This window comes from Phyllobates terribilis, unplaced genomic scaffold, assembly GCF_046119375.1.
Source record: "Phyllobates terribilis strain yellow unplaced genomic scaffold, ASM4611937v1 Scaffold_11__3_contigs__length_659146591, whole genome shotgun sequence".
Classification (NCBI taxonomy): Eukaryota; Metazoa; Chordata; class Amphibia; order Anura; family Dendrobatidae; genus Phyllobates; species Phyllobates terribilis.
The window spans coordinates 484,026,907-484,049,814 of record NW_027362771.1 but is presented as its reverse complement, the minus strand read 5'-3'; the positions used below and the strand labels follow the sequence as shown (position 1 = coordinate 484,049,814).

General features: G+C 43.4%; 1 protein-coding gene across 2 annotated transcripts in view; it reads left to right on the top strand.

Moving 5' to 3' along the window:
• The window catches only part of ITGA11 (integrin subunit alpha 11), a 191,793-nt gene that overhangs the window by 83,005 nt on the left and 85,880 nt on the right, over positions 1 to 22,908 (top strand). For both annotated transcript variants that reach the window (XM_073653470.1, XM_073653471.1), the window contains 6 exons: positions 1,932 to 2,059; positions 2,140 to 2,288; positions 2,387 to 2,531; positions 2,696 to 2,864; positions 4,748 to 4,818; positions 10,898 to 11,042. In XM_073653470.1, coding sequence (XP_073509571.1) covers positions 1,932 to 2,059; positions 2,140 to 2,288; positions 2,387 to 2,531; positions 2,696 to 2,864; positions 4,748 to 4,818; positions 10,898 to 11,042 — 807 coding nt within the window. The remainder of the gene's footprint in view (positions 1 to 1,931; positions 2,060 to 2,139; positions 2,289 to 2,386; positions 2,532 to 2,695; positions 2,865 to 4,747; positions 4,819 to 10,897; positions 11,043 to 22,908) is intronic.

Genomic DNA, 22,908 nt, shown 5'->3' with positions numbered 1-22,908 from the left:
ACCAGGGTTAGGGTTAGACTAGGGTTAGGGTTAGCCCAGGGTTAGGGTTATGGTTAGCCCAGGGTTAGGGTTCACCCAGGGATAGAGTTAGGGTTAGCCCAGGATTAGAGTTAGGGTTAGCCCAGGGTTAGGGTTAGGGCTAGCTTAAGGTTAGGGTTACGGTTAGGATTAGGGCTAGGGTTATAGTTAGGGTTAGGGTTTCGATTTTTTCAAAAGTAAAGAAAAAAAATGACGATATGGCGACCAGTGTTGAGCGCAAGTGCTCGCTACTTGAGTTTACATTGGGTGCTCGGGTGTGCACCGAGTATCATGGGTGCTCGAGTGACATGCTCGAGTCATCGTCGTTTTTTGGCTGTGTAACAACCGAACAACCGCGAAACATGCAGGGATTGCCTGCCATACATGAGCGATCCTTGTATGTTTTTTTTGGGTGTCTAACAACTGTGAAATATGCGGGCGGGGACACGAGCATGTCACTCGAGCAGCCGCGATACTTGGTGCATACCCAAGTACCCGATGCAAACTAAAGTAGCGAGCACTTGCGCTCAAGACTAATGACAACTTATTCAATATGATGACCTAATGTTATCAAGTTCTGTGTCGTACCTCTGGGTTCAAAATGTTCACTATAGCCGTTGATAAAATCCTTGAAGGGTGTAGTTTCCAAAATGGGGTCACTTGTGGGGGGTTTCCACTGTTTAGGCACATCAGGGGCTCCCCAAACGCAACATGACGTCCGCTAATTATTCGAGCAAATTTTACATTCAAAAAGTGAAATGGCGCTCCTTCCCTGCCGAGCCCTGCCGTGCGCCCAAACAGTGGTTTTCCCCCACATATGGGGTATCTGCTTACTCAGGAGACATTGCACAAAAAAATTTATGGTGCAATTTCTCCTGTTACCCTTATGAATATGCAAAATTGGGGGCTGAAAAACATTTTTGTGGGAAAAATGTGAAAATTGTATTTTTACGGCTCAATGTTATAAACTCCTGTGAAGCACCTGGGGGTTCAAGGAGCTCACCACACATCTAGATACACAGTGCATGGTGTGGCCTATTTTCTCTTGTTACCCTCGAGAAAATTAAAAATTTGGGGCCTGAAGTAAAATTTCTGTGAAAAAAAGTTAAATGTTCATTTTTTCCTTCCAAGTTGCTTCAGTTCCTGTGAAGCACGTGATGGGTTAATAAACTTCTTGAATGTGGTCTTGAGCACCTTGAGGGGTGCAGTTTTTAGAATGGTGTCACTTTTGGGTGTATTCTGTCATGTAGACCCTTCAAAGTCACTTCAATGTGATGTGCTCCCTAAAAAAATGTTTTTGCAAATTTTGGTGGAAAAATGAGAAATCGCTGGTCAACTTTTAACCCTTATAACTTCCTAACTAAAAAAAAGATTTGGTTCCAAAATTGTGCTGATGTGAAGTAGACATGTGGGAAATGTTATTTATTAACTATTTTGTGTGACATATCTCTCTGATTTAAGGGCATGAAAATTCAACGTTTGAAAATTGCAAAATTTTCAACATTTTCGTCAAATTTCCGATTTTTTTCACAAATAAACGCAAGTGATATCGAAGAAATTTTACCACTATCATGAAGTACAATATGTCACGAAAAAACATTCTCAGAATCAGTGGGATCCGTTGAAGCGTTCCAGAGTAATTACCTCATAAAGTGACAGTGGTCAGAAATATATATATATATTTCAATTCTCACTGCACACTGTTGCTTCCTGTTCGTGCAGGAAGCTTTGTGCCCCTTTATTTTCAGGATCTGTGAGGTCAATAATTTTAATACTTTTGGTATGAAACGTTTTCTTCCGTACACACGATTTCTCTTGTGGCATTTAAAATAGGTATACTATATCTATCAAAAAGGTGAAACTGGTCTATATGCCATGGAGTTCTAAAACTTATTGTCATGGTTCTTCTTCAGAATGTCCAACCTTCATGGATATTGTCATTGTTCTTGACGGATCCAACAGCATCTACCCATGGGAAGAAGTGCAAGGCTTCCTGATCAGCATCCTACAGAAGTTCTACATTGCTCCTGGTCAAATACAGGTATATAAATGACAATAAAGGAAAGACTTCTGTGCATCAAAGTCACATTTGGCTTAATACTCCCTGTTTTTTTGTGATAGGTTGGTGTGCTTCAGTATGGGGAGAAGGTCGTTCATGAATTTTACCTAAAAGACCATCGGTCAGTGAATGCGGTGGTAGAGGCTGCAAAACGTATTGAACAAAGAGGAGGAGAAGAGACCCGTACTGCGCTGGGGATTGAGAAAGCTTGGTGAGGGGACATAAACTTGTGTACATTTATTTTCGTAGACTGAGAGGTTGATGTTCGCCCCAGAAATAAATTGTATTGCTGCGTATGATCTTTCATAGTACTGAAGCCTTCCAACATGGTGGAAGAAGGGGAGCCAAAAAAGTTATGATCGTCATTACTGATGGAGAATCTCATGACAGCCCAGATCTGAAGAGAGTGATAGAGAGAAGTGAAAGAGACAACATAACACGTTATGCAGTGGCAGTAAGTTTTTCTCTGCTCTATATAAAAGTCTAGGTTGTGTAAAACAGCGCCTCTCCTTTGCAAGGGCAGTGTCTGGTATTGCATCTACAATCCATTTACTTGATTGAGACTGAGTTGCAATACCAATATTGGATAGAATTTAATATTTATTTTTTAATCTCTAGGTTTTGGGATATTATAATAGGAGAAAAATTAATCCTGAAGCTTTTCTTAATGAGATCAAGTTCATTGCCAGTGATCCTGATGACAAGCATTTCTTTAATGTCACAGATGAAGCTGCCTTGAAGGACATTGTGGATGCCCTTGGTGAACGAATATTCAGTCTAGAAGGAGGTATTCTTCACTATACAGTGATAATCAGATCTCTTTATGTGTGATACATGTATGATATATATATATATATATTTATTTATTTTACTCACTTATATAGCACCATTAATTCCTCAGCGCTTTACAGATATTGCCATTGCTGTCCCCACTGGGACTCACAATCTACATCCCCTTTCAGTATGTCTTTGGAGTGTGGGAGGAAACCGGAGAACCTGGAGGAAACCCACGCAAACACAGGGACAACATACAAGCTCCTTGCAGATTTTGTCCTTGGTGGGATTTGAACCCAGGATGCCAGGGCTGCAAAGCAATAGTGCTAACCACTGAGCCACTGTGCTGCCCATATATAAATATATCAAAGGCCCAGTTGTAGACGGTATTGTTTAGGGTTTTTTGCTCCTCATTAGTACAAAACAAATTATTGGTTGGCTGTATGAGATGCCATAAAGGGGTTGTCCACTACCCAGACAACCCCTTCTTAAAAAGGACCTGTCACTAGGTGAAAAGTGCCCAGTTTTTGCTCTTATTTTATTCCCGCTGGCCCCCCTGAGTATTCAGGCTTCAGAGATATGGTCATTTTTATCTAGTACTAATTTTTATGGTCTTCACCAAAGGAGCATTGCTCATATGATTATCTGAGGGTGTGCCTTTAGGCTGCTCTGAATTATTACCTTGTGAGCATCAACCCTTGGTACTGTATTGGTGACTTGAAGAAAGACAAAAATCAGAATAGTCAGGGAAACAAAAGGAATAAAATAAGAGAAAAACTGGTCACTTTTGACTTAGTGCCAAGTCGTGTTTAAATATTATATTCCTTAATCACTCTATACTCACCTCCCGTACCGGACCTCGGATATCTAGGGGAGGTGTGAGCACGGCAGCCCATTAACGGCCGCTGATTGTCTGTAGGGTTCATGTGGCATAACAATGTCACTCAAGACTTTGGAGACCTGGGGCTGACATGACTAGAATGGCGCTGGTTGGGGAGGTAAGTATAGGGTTTTTTTTTTTTTTACATTGGGGAATATATTTAAGAAAGAGCTGTCCGAGTAGTGGACAACCCTTTTAAATGCAGCTCAGGGAGATACTGACTCTCATTGAAGAGACCCAACTCAGCATAATGTCTTATTTTCAAATCAATGCTCCATGGGAAAAAATGTGCAAAGTAGCTCATACCAACGGTTATCGTTGCATGGATTAACTGGTATGAGCTACTTTGCATAATATTTTCCCATGGATTATTGCCTTAAAAATAAGTAGGTTAACATCTGTCATGATGAACCACTAGTGCTTCAAATGAAAGATCCAAAGAGATGAGGTTTAATGCATCATGGTCATAGACTTTTGTCTTCTAAACTATAATACACCATCTATGTCTGTAGGGCAGGACCTTGTAGGAGACTTCAAAGGTTTTAGAAGGAAGAGAGTATTTGTAGGTCAGTGGAAAAATATGATTTTTGAGTCTTCTGTATGTAGCTGGGCTGTGTAGATCGATATCTAAAAAAAGAGAGAAGAAGGATTGTTCTGCATGTGGCGAGGTCGGAATGTAGGAAGTGGCTGCTGGAGAATTCTCGGCCAAGATAAAGTGTCAAGATAATGTGATGGCTGTGTGTATTGTACAGCTGGAGACATGTAAGAACCATTGGGTTAAATACTTTAAAACTTTGTTTTAATGTTCTCAAATCTGACTCTCTGCCACGGTTTACTAATTTATCTGTTTTTCCAACCATATCGTTTTGAATTTCTCTAACTGTAATTATGTTAAATGATATTTCCAACTTTTATCCATTTTTTGTGTATTTTCAGTGTTTTTTGCCATATTCAATTTAAAAGAATTTACAAAAAATGTCTCAGTTGCTCAAGTTCTGACTTCATTTTAATTGCAGGAACTAACAAGAATGAGACATCATTTGGGCTTGAAATGTCCCAGGCAGGGTTTTCATCACATGTAGTGGAGGTAAGTACAGAAGTTGGTAAAGTTACATTAAAGGAAACCTGTCATCAGGATTTAGCCCTATAAACTAAAGGCATGGCTATAATCGCGCTGTGATGCTGATTAATCTGATACCTGATGTGAAGGGATCCTCTGAGTGGTTGTTTAATACTCACTTTATAAAGTTTTCAGAAGATGACTTCTTCTGTGCTTCAGGGTGGGACATGGGGGCAGGGCTTCTTCTCATTCTCTGCCTCCCCACCAGCCTCTTGTTTCTTGTGCAGGACCCACGGCCGAATTTCCGTCAGGTGTCAGCTGTATATGACAGGCTTCCAACATTGTGAGATCAGCCTGTTTCAGTATGACTGTGCCCAATGCACAAAGCAGGTCCATAAAGGTATGGTTGGGTGAGTTTCGTGTCGAAGAACATTGCCTATCGCACTGACCTCAACCCCATCCAATACCTTTGGGGATGAACTAGAAAGAAAATTGCAAGCCAGACCCTCTCCTCGGTGTCTGACCTCACAAATACTCTTCCAGATGAGTGGGCAGAAATTCCCACAGACACCTCCAAAGCCTTGCTGGGCTCAGAGTGAATGATTGAAATGTTTAGATGCCTGATCCAAAGTCATGGACCCACAGATCATCAATGTCAAATGTGACTTGAAGCAACAATAATGCAGTGTTATAAAATCAAGTTTACTTTTTTTGTATTGTGAAACCTTTTGAAATCTCCTATATATCACATTTTGCAAGATCTCTGCTTGTAGTCATTCAGTAGGAACTTTAGATGTTTACTCCTAGTGGATACGAATCTATCCTGGTGATGTGAAGGACACATACGGTATGTGCATGGCTCATTATGGTACAGCTATCAGAGCTGCGTCTTGTAACGAACCTTACATCTGTGTGACTATCACATAACAAGGACAGATTTCCATCCACTAGATGTAACAAGAAGATATCTTTAAAGCTCCAAGGAATTGATACAAAAAATATACTGGAACAATGTATATTTTTTCAATATGCCGAGAATAGCAATTTTATGCTAAAGTGTAATTTAAACATTACATGCAAATGTGACTTAGGTGAGAAGCAAGAAACATACTAAAAATATACCAGGTAGGCAAAACATAGTTACATAGTTAGTAAAGCCGAATAAAGACTTGCGTCCATCAAGTTCGACCTGTTAGTTCTGTAATTGCTAAAGTTGATCCAGAGGAGGGCAAAAACCCCAAATGATTTAGCCAATCTTCACCTGAGGAAAAATTCCCTCCCGACTCTGAAACCAGCAGTCAGAATAAATCCCTGTATCAACCTACTATTTTATTTTATTTTTAAGTATATGCAGAAATCTGCCTGGTATCTAGAAATGCATCCAGTCCCCGCTTGAACTGGTTTAGTGAATCCGACATTACCGTCTCCTCACTCAGTGAATTCCATATTCTCACTGCTCTTACCGTAAAGAACCCCTTCCTATGCTGGTGCTGAAACCTTTTCTCTTCCAGTCTTAGTGAATGCCCTCTTGTTACCGTAATATCCCTCCTTTTGAACAAATCCCGGGCAAGGTCTCTATACTGTCCCCTAACATATTTGTACACATTTATTATGTCCCCCCTCAACCTTCTCTTTTCCAGGCTGAATAGTCCTAGTTTTGCCAACCTCTCTGGGTATTGCAGTCCCTCCATTCCCTTTATTAATTTTGTTGCCCTCCTTTGTACCTTTTCAAGCTCATTTATATCCTTTCTATATATTGGGGCCCATAACTGAGCACAGTATTCCAAGTGTGGTCTGACCAGTGCTTTGTACAGTGGAAGAACAATGTTCTCATCCTTTGCAGCTATACCTCTTCTGATACATCCCATTACCCTGTTTGCCCTTACAGCAGCGGCCTGACTTTGGGCACTCCAATTTAGTTTGCTATCAATCAAGATGCCCAAGTCCTTCTCCATCTCTGAATTCCCCAATGATTTCCCATTCAGTGAGTACTGGTGACTTCCATTTTTCCTTCCCATATGTATGACCTTACATTTCTCCTCGTTAAACCTCATTTGCCATTTAATGCTCCACCTACCCAGCTTATCCAAATCCCTCTGTAGGTCTGCACTGTCCTCTTTTGTATTAATTGTTTTACATAACTTTGTGTCATCTGCAAATATTGATATTTTACTATTTATCCCGTTGACTATGTCGTTAATAAAGATATTAAATAACATTGGGCCTAGTACAGACCCCTGTGGTACCCCACTAGTGACGCTTACCCAATCTGAGTATATTCCATTTATAACCACCCTCTGCCTTCTATCCTTTAGCCAGTTAGCTACCCACTTGCAGACATTTTCCCCCAGCCCCATCATTCTCATTTTGTATACCAACCTATTATGTGGCACGCTATCGAACGCTTTTGAGAAGTCGAGATACACGACATCCACTGGTTCCCCCTGATCTACTCGAGAGCTAACCTCCTCGTAGAAGTCAATCAGGTTTGTTTGGCAGGAGCGATTCCTCATGAATCCATGTTGGTTCGGGGTTAATAGATTATTAGCATCAAGATGCTCCATGATTGCCTCATTAATAAAGCCTTCAAAAATTTTGCCCACAACGGACGTCAGACTCACCGGCCGATAGTTTCCGGCGTCACTTTTCGCTCCCTTTTTGAATATTGGCACTACATTCGCCTGTCGCCAATCAAGTGGTACAGACCCAGTCTCAACAGAGTCCTTAAATATAAGATATAACGGTCTGTCTATCACATTACTTAGTTCCCTTAGTACCCGTGGGTGTATGCCATCAGGTCCTGGTGATTTGTTTATTTTAATGTTACTGAGGCGTTTCTGTACCCCAGCTTGGGTTAGATTTGTCATACTTAGTGGAGGATTAAGTTTGTCACTTCTCATTTCGCCTGTTAGTTCTTTTTCCTTTGTGAAAGTTGACGAAAAAAATGTATTTAATAGATTAGCTTTATCCTCATCTTTCTCTATGATTTTGCCTTCATCACTTTTTATCGGTCCAATATTATCCGATTTAATCCTTTTACTATTTATATACGTAAAGAACAGTTTGGGATTTGATCTACTTTCCCTAGCAATACGTCTCTCTGTTTCCTCCTTTGCTATTTTTATTTGTTTTTTACAGGTTCTCGTTTTTTCCTTGTAACACGTTAGTGCCTCCTTACTGTTTTCCTGTTTTAATCTCTTGAATGCCTCTTTTTTGCTATTTAACGCCCCTTTTACGTTCTTGTTCAACCATATTGGTTTCCTCTTATTTCGGGCCCTTTTATTCCCATACGGTATATACCTCTCGCACTGAGTATTCAGAATTATTTTGAAGGTTTCCCATTTACTATTCGTATTTCCTTGATTAAGAACTTTGTCCCAGTCTATAAGTTGAAGGTTTTCTTTCAGCTGATCAAACTTCGCCCTCCTAAAGTTTAATGTTTTAGTTGTTCCCTTATTGATAACCCTACTGAAGGGCATTTTGAAATTGATAATATTATGATCACTATTACCTAGGTGCCCCCCTATCTGTACCTCAGTTATTCTATCAGGCCTATTAGTCAATATTAAGTCCAACACGGCCTTCCCTCTCGTTGGTTCCTGCACTAGTTGGGAGAGATAATTATCCTTGATATTTGTCAAGAACCTTTTTCCTTTCTGCGATCTACAGGTTTCTGTTTCCCAGTCAATATCCGGGTAGTTGAAGTCCCCCATTACAATCACCTCATTATGTTTTGCTACTTTGTCTATTTGTCCTAATAGCAGTTTCTCATTCTCCTCTGTTATATTGGGTGGCTTATAGCAGACCCCCAGTAATATTTTATTATTATTTTTTGCCCCCTCTATCTCTACCCACATGGACTCGACCCCCTCTTCTCCCTCTCCTATATCTTCCCTTAGTCTGGGCTTTAGACGTGACTTTACATATAAGCAGACTCCTCCGCCCTTCCCCTGTTTCCGGTCCCTTCTAAATAAACTATAATCTGTTAAATTTACCGCCCAGTCGTAGCTATCGTCTAGCCAAGTCTCTGTTATACCTACGATGTCATACCTCTCCTCCGATATAAGCGCCTGCAGCTCATCCGCCTTATTGGTCAGGCTTCTTGCGTTGGTCAGCATGCAAGATAAAACTTTGGGGTTATTTAGCATCCTATTCTTCTCTAACGATCTAACTGTACTATCCCCACCCCCCTCTCCACCCTCATTATATTCACTTCTCCCCTTCCCCCTTGCTTGCCTCACATCCCACCTATTTCCTTGGTTTCCCCCCCCCGTCTCTAGTTTAAAAACTCCTCCAACCTATTAGCCATCTTCTTCCCCAGCACCGCTGCACCCTCCCCATTGAGGTGCAGCCCGTCCCTACGGTAGAGCCTGTAGCCGACAGCGAAGTCGGCCCAGTTCTCCATGAACCCAAACCCTTCTGCCTTGCACAAACTCTTTAGCCACTTATTCACCTCCCTAACCTCCCGTTGGCGCTCCTGTGTGGCTCGCGGGATTGGTAGTATTTCTGAGAAAACTACCTTGGAGGTCCTTGCCCTAAGCTTCCTACCTAGATCCCTGAAATCATTTTTAAGGACCCTCCATCTACCACTGGTGATCTACCACTGGTCCCTCCGGTCGCCTCTTACCGGTCCTCCTGATCACCTCCTGGTCACCACCACCTGGCACCCTCCGCTGGCCGGCACTGCACGCTGCCACAGCGCTCTCTTGCGCTCGTCCCTCCGGTCGCCTCCTACTGGTCCTCCCGGTCCGCTCGGTCACCTCCGCCTGGCTCTCCTCCCTTCGACTAAAAACTAACTTGACTTCTGTGTTGTCAGCCCCCCACTCCGGCCTGGGCCTCAGCAATTGACCCTATAGTAACCTGAATGTTAGGTCCAAGTCTACAAGCCACAAATCCTTTAGGCAACAAGAGAAAGACATTCAACCTTATTCTGTCCATTTCATTAAATGGATGGATTAAACGCTTCTTATTTCCGTAGGGTCTTTCTACCTTTCTCTGCTCCATTGTGGTTTGGAAACCTGCAATTTGTATAAATTATATGTAAGCAATCGTATAAAAAAAGGCGAAATTATCGTCTTTATTATATCCTTTTCTAATATACGGAAACCCAATTGTTCTTGATCACGTAACTCTTTTTAATTTGCCAACACAGAAGACAATTTCCATATGCAGCACCTTACATTCTTACATTGGGTTTCGCACCATCCACCACCTCCATTCACACCAGTTGTTCTTATAATAATGAATTAAAGATACTATCTGGTTTAGAAAAATCATTTTCAAATAACTCGTTAGGAAGTTTGGAGTGTTCCTAATTCAAACCCTCCATTAGCAGTTTATAGTCTTATCACTGAGCCTCATAATAGTCAGAGACTTCCTTTTCTGTACAGCTCAGTTCTCGGCAGTCAATTCATTATGATCACCAGCAGGATGAAGGCCGATAACATAGGATCCACCACTGATAGATGACACAGCTCCTCCACCCTCCCTGCACAATGCCTTCTGCACTGCTCACAGAGCATGCACACAACATAAGTTTATAAGTAGAAAATGAAACAGATCAGAAAATATAATACGTTTCAGTATATGGTTTCACTTAGTTAAAAAAAAAATCTTGGTGATGCCTTCCCTATAAGTCATTTTGTGAAGGAACTAATGCAACATTAAAAGTAACATAACCCAAATTTGTAGTGTGTTTAGCCTTTTTAAGTAAGTTAAAGGGGGTGTCCACTACATATTTCTTTATTAGAAAATAGGCTATTGGATAGGTCATGAAACAAAAATAAAAGCAGATACTCACCTATTGGACCTAATGCTTCATATGTCCCCCTTCAGTCTCTTTACTTTTTCTGGTATGACTGCTGCAGCCAATCATCGTCCACTAACCTGCAGCAGTCTTGATGTTTCATCCAGGCTGGAAGAGAGACTGATTCTATAGTTCTACCGGCGGGGGTGAGCATCTGTTCTTTTTCGTTTTATGACCCCCATATGCCCAATTTTTACATAAATCTATGTAGTGGACAAACCTTCAAGCCCTTCTTTATTGCCCATTGCTGTGTGCTTTGGCATCCCCTCTTATTTATTATCTGCATACCCTTTTCTTCAGGATGGGATTTTGCTTGGAGCTGTTGGTGCATATGACTGGAGTGGGGCTGTTCTGAAAGAGACCAGTAGCGGGAAGATGATACCACGAAGGGAATCCTATCTCAAAGAGTTTCCTGATGAGCTGAAGAACCATGGAGCATATCTCGGTAATCCTGGCGGGTGGAGAGTCCACATTGTGACCATAGACATGTGAAGGCTTAACAGTCATGGGTCAATTTATTATCAGATGTTAGTAATGTCCTTTAGCTGGGTTAGATATAGTGTCAGTCCCTCAATAATACAATTAGCATATCCATGATAAAAATCATTAAAGGGGATCTGTACCAGGTTTTTGCTACCTAATCTGAGAGCAGCATAATGTAGAGACAGAGACCCTGATTCCAGCAATATGTCCCTTACTGGGCTCTTTGCTGTAGTTTTGATAAAATCACTGTTTTATCAGAAGGAAATTATCACTAGAGGACTAGTAACCTACTACCATGTAGTCGTTCATATTCATGAGCTCTGTATAACTCCACCCCCACCACTGATTGACGGCTTTCTGCCTATGCACACTGTATACAGAAAGCTGCCAATCAGTGGTGTGGGCGGGGTTATACAGAGCTCAGCATTCTGAGAACTGGTAGATCTGCATCAGATAAAACAGGGATTTTATCAAAATTACAGCAAACAGCCTAGTAAGTGACACATCACTGTAATCAGGGTCTCTGCCTCTACATCATGCTGCTCTCAGATTGGGTAACAAAAACCTGATGACAGATTCCCTTTAAACAAGATTAATGTTACAAAACAACTAATTGATTTGATTAGATTTTGCACAAAATATCTATACATCCTTTACTAATATTCTTTATTATCACTTTAGAAAATGTTGTATTATGCATGGGCCTTGTTATGTTTTGTACTTCTCTATGGCTGCTTTTATGTTTAATGGCCTAAAAGAGGCCAATACTATGTCTGGCAAGGGCAGACAGGGGCCCTTATCACCTCCCTATTAATAGGGACCTGCCAGGAGCTTAAAGAAGCACCTCCATGTATATTTTTTATTAAATGTGTGTATATGTGCATGTAATGTAGTGTAAGTGTATTAATATACTCCCTTATCGCTGCTCTCTCCGGTGTCCAGCGCCGTTCTGCTCCTCTTCTCAGTGACATCACCGCAATTGTGATTAGCCAGATCACTCTATTTTCTATGCATGAGCATCTATAATATAATCGTAGAAGCGTAACTCTGTCCGAAGCCTCGATAGACTGCGCATGCGTGACACGCAGTCTGGCTCCAGACAGAAGACCGCATCCAGCCGTTACAGGTAAGAGGAGGTGTATGGTGCCGGAGATCGCGCGGTATGCGTAGACACTGAACGTTTACCGTGGATCTCCGGCGCCATACTTACATACTTACCTGACCGGTAGGAGTGTTGCCGCGGCGCCTCTCTTCGCTGGAGACCGGGGGGCGGAGTGAAGGCGTCGGACCGGCGCGTGCGCATTGTGCGATCCGGCGCCATTTTACTGAAGACACATTTACAGTGTGTCTTCAGCAGAATGGCGCCGGACAGTGCGGTGCTCCGGCGCCGCACTCCTCCCCCGGCCTCCGGCAGAAGAGGACACAGCAGCGCTGGAGTACAGAGAAGAAAGGTGAGTATAACTGTTTATTTTTTTTGTATGTGTGTACAGTGTGAAAGGGATGAGGGGGCCACACATACCAGGATTGGGGTGAGGGGTACCACACATACCGGGATTGGGGGTGAGGGGTACCACACATAACAGGATTGTGGGGTGAGGGGTACCACGCATACCAGGATTGGGGGTGAGGGGTACCACGCATACCGGGATTGGGGGTGAGGGGTACCACGCATACCGGGATTGGGGATGAGGGGTGCCACGCATACCGGGATTGGGGATGAGGGGTGCCACGCATACTGGGATTGGGGATGAGGGGTGCCACGCATACCGGGATTGGGGATGAGGGTGTGCCATGCATACCAGGATTGGGGGTGAGGGGTGCCATGCATACCGGGATTGGGGATGAGGGGTGCCACGCATACCGGGATTGGGGATGAGGGGTGCCACGCATACCGGGATTAGGGATGAGGGGTGCCACGCATACAAGGATTGGGGATGAGGGGTGCCACACATGCCGGGATTGGGGATGAGGGGTGCCACGCATACCGGGATTGGGGATGAGGGATGGAGTGCAATGCATACTGGGATGAGGGATGGGGTACCATGCATACCAGGATGAGGGATACCATACACACCAGGAATGAGGGGGCCACACATAACAGGATTGTGGGGTGAGGGGTACCACACATACCAGGATTGGGGGTGAGGGGTACCACACATACCAGGATTAGGAGTGAGGGGTACCACACATGCCAGGATTGGGGGTGAGGGGTACCACGCATACCAGGATTGGGGGGTGAGGGGTACCACACATACCAGGATAGGGATGAGGGGTGCCACGCATACCGAGATTGGGGGTGAGGGGTGCCACGCATAATGGGATTGGGGGTGAGGGGTGCCACGCATACCGGAATTGAGGGTGAGGGGTGCCACGCTTACCGGGATTGGGGCTGAGGGGTGCCACGCTTACCGGGAATGGGGGGAGTGGTGCCACGCCTACAAGGATTGGGGATGAGGGGTGTAACGCATACCGGGATTGGGGGGATGAGGGGTGCCACGCATACCGGGATTGGGGGGATGAGAGGTGCCACGCATACCGGTATTGGGGGGATGAGTGCTGCCACGCATACCGGGATTGGGGGGGATGAGGGCTGCCACGCATACCGGGATTGGGGGGGATGAGGGGTGCCACGCATACCGGGATTGGGGGGATGAGGGGTGCCACGCATACCGGGATTGGGTGGATGAGGGGTGCCACGCATACCGGGATTGGGGGGATGAGGGGTGCCACGCACACCGGGATTCCAATGAGGGGGGCCATGCACACCAGGATGAGGAATACCATGCATACCAGGATAGGGATGAGGTATGGGGTACCACGCATACCAGGATTGGGGTGAGGGGTACCACGCATACCAGGATTGGGGTGAGGGGTACCACGCATACCAGGATTTGGGTGAGGAGTACCACGCATACCAGGATTGGGGTGAGGGGTACCACGCATACCAGGATTGGGGTGAGTGGTACCACACATACCAGGATTGGGGTGAGGGGTACCACACATACCAGGATTGGGGTGAGGGATACCACACATACCAGGATTGGGGTGAGGGGTACCACACATACCAGGATTGGGGTGAGGGGTACCACGCATAACAGTATAGGATGGTGGGGACAGGATGGGGGCAGCACAAATACCAGGAGGGGGGCAGCACATACCAGCATGAGAGACCATATGCCAATAAAAATGCTCGCCACCCGGGCGTAGAACGGGTGGTTCAATACCTAGTATACAATATACAGTATTTTGCCGACTATAAGTGGGGGTGCGTCTTATAGTCTGAATGTAGCTTACCTGGGGGGGGGGGCAGCGGCGGTGGTGGAGCAGGGTCATAATAAGCAGGGCCACTGCTGCATGAAGCCGGCGGCAGCAGGAGTGGGGTGATGCTGCAGGCCCTGGGCTGGGAGTTGGGGGTGTCCTGGCGGGTGGCTTCAACAAAATGTTGGTGCAAGGCAGGAGCGGCGTCCTCACTCTGCATATTGATCTCCCGGCAGGAAAATGGCTGCCGGAGGCCGCACATGCACAGATTTATATCTCAGCTCTATGATCTCAATCTCCGAATGCGCCGCCTCTGGTGGCCATTCCTGAAGCCCACCACCAGGAGATCAATGGTCAGAGCGGGGACTCCGATCCTGCCTGCACCACCAACCTTTTCTTGAAGCCCACCTCTGGGAGATTAATGACTCCAGTCTCGCACCGCCGGGACACCCCCAACTCCCTGCTCAGGGACCGCAGCATCACCCCACTCCTGCCGCCGCCAGCTTCCTGCAGCAGCGACCCTGCTTCCTGTGACCCCGGTCCACCGCCCCCCGGCAAGCTAAATTCAGAATATAAGGATAATGGATCCCCATTTGACGCATTAAAAAACATTTTTTTTTCCTATTTTCCTCCTTTAAATTTGGGGTGCATCTTATGGTCCGCAAAATACAGTAAGCCTATGGAGCCTTCTTCTGACACCCCATAGACTTACAATGTAAAAGCCACTTTTGGGTCACGCAGAGCGCAGTGTGACCCGGAGAGTCTGCAGAGCGGTGACGTCACTCAGCAGAGGATAAGAACAGCGCTGAACACTGGAGAGAGCAGCGGTACTTGAGTATATTAATACACTTACATTACATGCATGTACACACATTTAATATAAAATATACATGAGAGGGCTTCTTTAAGCGTGACCAAACTAATTGCCTTACCAGGTAGAGAAGTTAAAGACGAGTTCTAACATATTATTATTATTATTTATTATTATAGCGCCATTTATTCCATGGCACTTTACATGTGAAAAAGGGGTATACATACAAGAACAATTACAATAATCTTGAACACAGTGTGACAGCGACTGGTACAGGAGGAGCGAGGACCCTGCCCATGAGGGCTCACAATCTATTAGGGATGGGTGAGGATACATTAGGTGAGGGTAGAGCTGGTCATGCAGCGGTGGTTACTGCAAGTTTTAGGCTTGTCGGAAGAGGTGGGTCTTCAGGCTCTTTTTGAAGGTTTCCACGGTCGACAAGAGTCTGATGTGTTGGGGTAGAGAGTTCCAGAGTAGGGGGGAAGCACGGGAGAAATCTTGTATGCGATTGTGGGAGGAGGAGATTGGAGGGGAGTAGAGAAGGAGATCTTGTGAGGATCGGAGGTTGCGTGCAGGTATGTAGCGGGAGACTAGGTCAGAGATATATGGAGGAGACAGGTTGTGAATGGCTTTGTATGTCATGGTTAGGGTTTTGAACTGGAGTCTCTGGGCAATGGGGAGCCAGTGAAGAGATTGACAGAGAGGAGAGGCCGGGGAATAGCGGGGGGACAGGTGGATTAGTCGGGCAGCAGAGTTTAGGATGGATTGGAGGGGTGCGAAAGTGTTGGAAGGGAGGCCACAGAGCAGGAGGTTGCAGTAGTCGAGGCGGGAGATGATGAGGGCGTGCACTAGTGTTTTTGCAGATTCATGGTTGAGGAATGTGCGGATCCGGGAGATATTTTTGAGTTGGAGTCGGCAGGAAGTGGAAAGGGCTTGGATATGTGGTTTGAAGGAGAGTTCAGAGTCCAGGGTTACCCCAAGGCAGCGAGCTTGAGGGACTGGGGAGAGTGGTCAGCCATTGACGTTGATAGATAGGTCAGTTGGGGGGGTTGAATGAGATGGCGGAAAGATGATGAATTCTGTTTTGTCCATGTTAAGTTTTAGAAATCTAGCAGAGAAGAAGGATGAAATAGCAGACAGACATTGTGGGATTTTGGTTTGTAAGGAGGTGATATCGGGTCCAGAGAGGTAGATCTGTGTGTCATCAGCATAGAGGTGATAATGAAAGCCATGAGACTCTATGAGCTGTCCCAGGCCTAAGGTGTAGATGGAGAAGAGCAGGGGTCCTAGAACTGAACCTTGGGGGACACCGACAGATAGGGGGCGAGATGAGGAGGTGGTCTGTGAGTGGGTGACACTGAATGTCCTGTCTGTTAGGTATGAGGAGATCCAGGATAGGGCCAAGTCTGTGATGCCGAGAGATGAGAGAGTTTGTAGTAAGAGGGAATGGTCCACTGTGTCGAAGGCAGATGACAGGTCTAGGAGGAGGAGGAGAGAGTAGTGTCACTTAGATTTGGCGGTTAGTAGGTCGTTGGTGACTTTAGTCAGTGCAGTTTCAGTAGAATGGTGCGGTCGGAAACCAGATTGTAGGCGGTCGAAGAGGGAGCAGGAGGAGAGGTGGGAGGACAGCTCAGAATGGATGTGTTGTTCCAGTAGTTTTGAGGCACAGGGGAGAAGTGATATGGGGCGATAGCTAGACAGAGAGGATGGGTCAAGGGAGGGCTTTTTGAGGATTGGTGTGATTGAGGCATGTTTGAAGCATGAGGGGAAGACACCAGTTGTTAGTGATAGGTTGAAGAGGTGGGCTAGAGCTGGGATGAAGATAGTGGTAAGGTTTGGGATGAGGTGGGACGGGATTGGGTCAAGTTTACAGGTGGTGAGGTGTGATTTGGAGAGTAAAGAGGAAAGTTGATCTTCCGTAATGGTGGAGAATGTGGCCTGCAAAGGGATCCTCGTGGCCTGCAAAGGGATTTTCCATCATTGAGAAAATCTATGCTGGATCTGTAAATAATTTTGTCTGCAAGCGCATCCAAAGCTTGCGATTCCTGCCTATTGCATTGGTCATCTCCTGTCCAGAGCCTGCTCCATGTGCTTGATTGCAGTCTCTTTTGCACCTCTATGTTTTTTGCAATGAAGATGAGATGTCAATGAGGCCAATGGTTTGGCAATGCGGAAGATAGATGGACAAGTCAGGAATTAGCCCATCCTCAAAGCACTTGCAACTTCATTTAAAGTTTCAAAGATGATCTTCTCAGCAATGGAAAATCCATTAGTGGCCAGCAAAGTATGTTTGAACTTGTTCTTCACTATCACTATCCAACCCAGTGAAATTAGTTTGGGGACCCTAAAGCTCCTGATAGGTTGCTTTTAAGAGCTAAAATTGGTTCATGGAACAAAGCCCTCTCATCTTGGATTAATAAAGAGAGATGTCTTTGTTTAGCCAACGAGGACACCTTCTCCAATGCTGAAGGGACATGTAGGAGAATTATCCAGGCTGGCTGAGTGTGCCCATGATGAGTTGGGATTTATAGCAATTCAGACTACTAATTATCAGTATCAAAAGCGGGCACCCCAACTATAGTGTCCTCTTACACATTATACACTCTAATGAATACACTTTATTCTACCCTGGTATTCCCCTGTCATTGGGCCTACAGCAGTCAGGCCATGAAAGGAGTTGTGGTTCTACAAGAGTTGGAGGTTCACAGGTTGGCGATCACTGGTCTAAGACTCGAGCTGTTGTTCTTATGTACCCTCATAGTCACGTGGCCCTATAATCCCAACTAAATGAGCTCAGAAGTTTGGCGTTTTCACAGCAGTAATGATTTTACATTTGGAATATAAAACGTTTTATGCTACAGCCAAAAGTATCACGTGGCAACATAAATACCTGGGCTAACCTGTCTGCTTATACAATTATAAACCAATGGGGCTTATAATATGAGATGTATTCAGTCCTGGCAAGTCATTGTTACATATAATGGAGTTTACAAACTTAAATACCTCAAAGCAATTTCCACTAATATAGAAAATTAATCTTCAGCTTTACTTGCCCAGATCCTGTCTCCCCTTAAAACCTTTATTGGCTCCTAACATATTATTTCCCTATTTCTCCCGATTTATTAGCTGCCCCTTATATCACATCTGATGTGTACAGCCTATACCTTCACTTTATATATATATATATATATATATATATATATATATATATATATATATATATTAATCTATTTGTTGTAAAACATTTTGGAAATGCTAAGATACCTGCTGGAGCTTTAGATGATCATTTCTAAAATCTTCTTAATAATATATGGCGCAGAGTTAACATGAAAGACGTCCTTTTATAACGTGATTTACCCCATCAGTAAATTCAAAATAGAGGATTACAGGCCTTACGGGTTAATGCCCAGCTCTGAATTTTGATCTATGTCTTGGAACATCACTCGGAAAATTGTGGGGGGAAAATAAGTGTTTTATATCCGCAATGTCCAGGATGGATCTTATTGCTTTGGGTCCTGTGGAAAAGACATCTGGCCACTTGCCTGGAGTTGCTTACCACACCACCACATTTGCTGCTGGGGGAATGTGTAAGAGCAGAGAGCTGCTCCTGCATTAGTATTGTCTTACCCCCATGCTCCAGGCTTGTACAACAATGTTATGGAAGGCGCCAAGCCAGTGGTCTCAGATCAATCTACTATAAACGTCATCAGCCCGCTTCTCCAAGAATTCCTTAACTTTAACTCTAACTTTTATCCAAACTAGTGGCTTTGACTCAGCAGTTTATCAGAACTATTAAAATCAACTATACATGTTAAATAATTTTGCACATTACCCTCAAAGGCAAGGTCTTAGACTTCCTATATGTGCTATGCACATACCACTGATACAATGTAGTGCATGGATCTTTATATAATCTGCTCATGTGATACTCTTTGTCTCTGCGAAAAGCAACATATTCGAGTAATCTCTAACAATTAAAATTAGAAATGCTATTTTTCCATACAGTGGATATAAAAAGTCTACACAACCCTGCTATAAGGCCAAGTTTTGGTCATGTAAAAAAATCATACAAAGAAGAATCATTTCAGAACTTTTTACACCTTTAATGTCCCCAATAATCTGTACAAATCCATTGAGAAACAAGCTGAAATCATTTTGAGGGGAAAATAAAAAAATATCAAAATTAAAATCGTGTGGTTGCATGAGTGTGAACACCATCTTATAAGTCGGAATGTAATTGTGTTCAGAATTAGCCAATTACATTTACACTGATAAATAGTAGTCAGTACACAGCTGCCGTTTACAGTGATTCTTATTAACCCCATATAAAGTTTAGCTGTTTTAATAGGATTTTCCTGACATTTACTTAGTTGCATTCTACAGCAAAAGCCATGTCCATAAACATCTTACAACACAGCAAAGGGATCTCATTGTTATCAGTATTAGTCAGGAATAACGTATAAAAAAACATACAAGGCGTTAGATATACCATGTAACACTGTGAAGATGGTCATCAATCAGTGGCTTAAATTTGGCACAACGGTGTCATTATCTAGAACTGGATGTCCATCAAAAATTGATGAAAAGACAAGAAGAAAATTAGTCCTGTTGGCTGCCAAGAGACCTACAGCAACATTAAAGCTGCAGGAATTTATGTCAAGTACTGGTTGTATATTGCCTGTGACAATAATCTCACATATTTTTTAGATGTCTGGCCTGTGGTATAGGGTGGCAAGATGGAAACCTTTTCTTACAAAGAAAAACATCCAAACCAAGCTATGTTTTGCCAAAACCTACATCAAGTCTGTAAAAAGCATGTGGGAAAACATGTTATGGTCTGATTAGACCAAGGAGGAACTTTTGTATGTATGTTTGGTGCAAAACCAACACTGCGCATCACCAAAAGAACACCATACCCACAGTGAAGCATGGCGTAGGCAGCATTATGCTTAAGGTCTCTTTTTCGTTGCTGGAATTCGGGTTTTAGTCAAAGTGAAGGGAATTATGAAAAGTTCCAAATATCAGTCAATTCTGCAACAAAATCTTCAGGCTTCTGCTAAACATCTTGAAGATGAAGAGGAATTTGAACCTAAGCATACCTCATTGTCAACAACAAAAAATTGCTTCACTAGAAAAAGATCTGAAGATCAAAGTTGTGAAATAGGCCAACCAGAGCCCAAACCTGAATTCAATTGAAAATCTGTGGGTTGCTCTGAAGAGGGCGCTGTACACAGCAGATGCACTCACAACCTAATAGATTTGAAGCTCTACTGCAAGGAAGAGTGGGAAAAGACTGCCAATTCTCAATGTGCCATGCTGATATACTCTGACCCCAAAAGATTGAATGCTGAATACATCAACAATATACTGTATTAGTTTAAGGGTGTGCATATTTATGCAACCACATTATATTCGTTTATTTTGCAATTACATTCATCAGATTATGGGTTACATTGAAGGTGGGAAAAGTTCTGAAATGATTCTTCTTGGTATGGTTTTAATACATAACAAAAACCTGGTATTTTAACATGGGTGTGTAGACTTTTTATATCTACAGTATCGGTGTTAAAAATAAAAATGAGAAATCTTGTAATTCTCTCTCTATTCAATGGGGCTTATCTAGACCTGAACTTCCTATTGTTTCAGGAAATCCACCTGTACATTAGTAATAATAGCCAAAGCAGACTCTATCTTTTGTATTGCTAATGAACATGTGAAAAGGTTATTGTGAAGGGAGGGGGAACAGGGGAGCTGTGACATCGCCTCATGTGATTGGTGCATCCTGTGTTATCAGCTGTGTATAGAAGTGGTACCCGACATTGTATTCATGGCTTTTATGATATTGAGACTGATGAAAACCCTTTCTTAAAGGACAGGAAGTGTGAGTCTAAAATAGCCTCAGTGGCCAGTGTGAAAATTGCAAGATTGCTATTTTTTAATACTAATAATGACATGAAGAAAAAAAACACATTGACAAAAATAGAAAAAATACATGTTACTCAAAAATCTGATTCAATACGTCATTGTCTGATTACTCTTTCACTTTACAGATAATCTGCCACCAGGTTTTTACTAACCTATCTGAGAGCATCATGAAGTGAGACCCTAATTACTGTGAAGTATCACTTACTGGGCTGCTTGCTGTATTTTTTATATAGTTTTGATAAAATCACTGTTTTCTCTGCTACTAATCTACCAGTTCTCTGAATGCTGAGCTGTGTATAACCCCGCCCACACCACTGATTGGCAGCTTTCTATGTACACTGTGCATAGGCAGAAAGCTTCCAATAAGTGGTGGGAGTAGGGTTATACAAAGCTGATGAATATGGAGGACTACACAGCAGCAGGTTTACTAATTTTCTAGTGATAATCTCCTGCTGATAAAACTGTGATTTTATCAAAACTATAGCAAGCAGCCCAGTAAGTGACACATTGCTGGAATCAGGGTTTCTGTCTGTAGATTATGCTGTTCTCGGATTAGGTGGCAAAAATCTTGTGACAGATTCCCTTTATGTTACTATTTTGTCATATGTCTGTTCATAGTTTGTAAACATAGTAACATAGTTTGTAAAGCCGAATAAAGACTTGCGTCCATCAAGTTCGACCTGTTAGTTCTGAAATTGCTAAAGTTGATCCAGAGGAGGGCAAAAACCCCAAATGATTTAGCCAATCTTCACCTGAGGAAAAATTCCCTCCCGACTCTGAAACCAGCAGTCAGAATAAATCCCTGTATCAACCTACTATTTTATTTTATTTTTAAGTATATGCTGAAATCTGCCTGGTATCTAGAAATGCATCCAGTCCCCGCTTGAACTGGTTTAGTGAATCCGACATTACCGTCTCCTCACTCAGTGAATTCCATATTCTCACTGCTCTTACCGTAAAGAACCCCTTCCTATGCTGGTGCTGAAACCTTTTCTCTTCCAGTCTTAGTGAGTGCCCTCTTGTTACCGTAATATCCCTCCTTTTGAACAAATCCCGGGCAAGATCTCTATACTGTCCCCTAACATATTTGTACACATTTATTATGTCCCCCCTCAACCTTCTCTTTTCCAGGCTGAATAGTCCTAGTTTTGCCAACCTCTCTGGGTATTGCAGTCCCTCCATTCCCTTTATTAATTTTGTTGCCCTCCTTTGTACCTTTTCAAGCTCGTTTATATCCTTTCTATATATTGGGGCCCATAACTGAGCACAGTATTCCAAGTGTGGTCTGACCAGTGCTTTGTACAGTGGAAGAACAATGTTCTCATCCTTTGCAGCTATACCTCTTCTGATACATCCCATTACCCTGTTTGCCCTTACAGCAGCGGCCTGACTTTGGGCACTCCAATTTAGTTTGCTATCAATCAAGATGCCCAAGTCCTTCTCCATCTCTGAATTCCCCAATGATTTCCCATTCAGTGAGTACTGGTGACTTCCATTTTTCCTTCCCATATGTATGACCTTACATTTCTCCTCGTTAAACCTCATTTGCCATTTAATGCTCCACCTACCCAGCTTATCCAAGTCCCTCTGTAGGTCTGCACTGTCCTCTTTTGTATTAATTGTTTTCCATAACTTTGTGTCATCTGCAAATATTGATATTTTACTATTTATCCCGCTGACTATGTAGTTAATAAAGATATTAAATAACATTGGGCCTAGTACAGACCCCTGTGGTACCCCACTAGTGACGCTTACCCAATCTGAGTATATTCCATTTATAACCACCCTCTGCCTTCTATCCTTTAGCCAGTAGAAACCTATGGGTAATTTACAA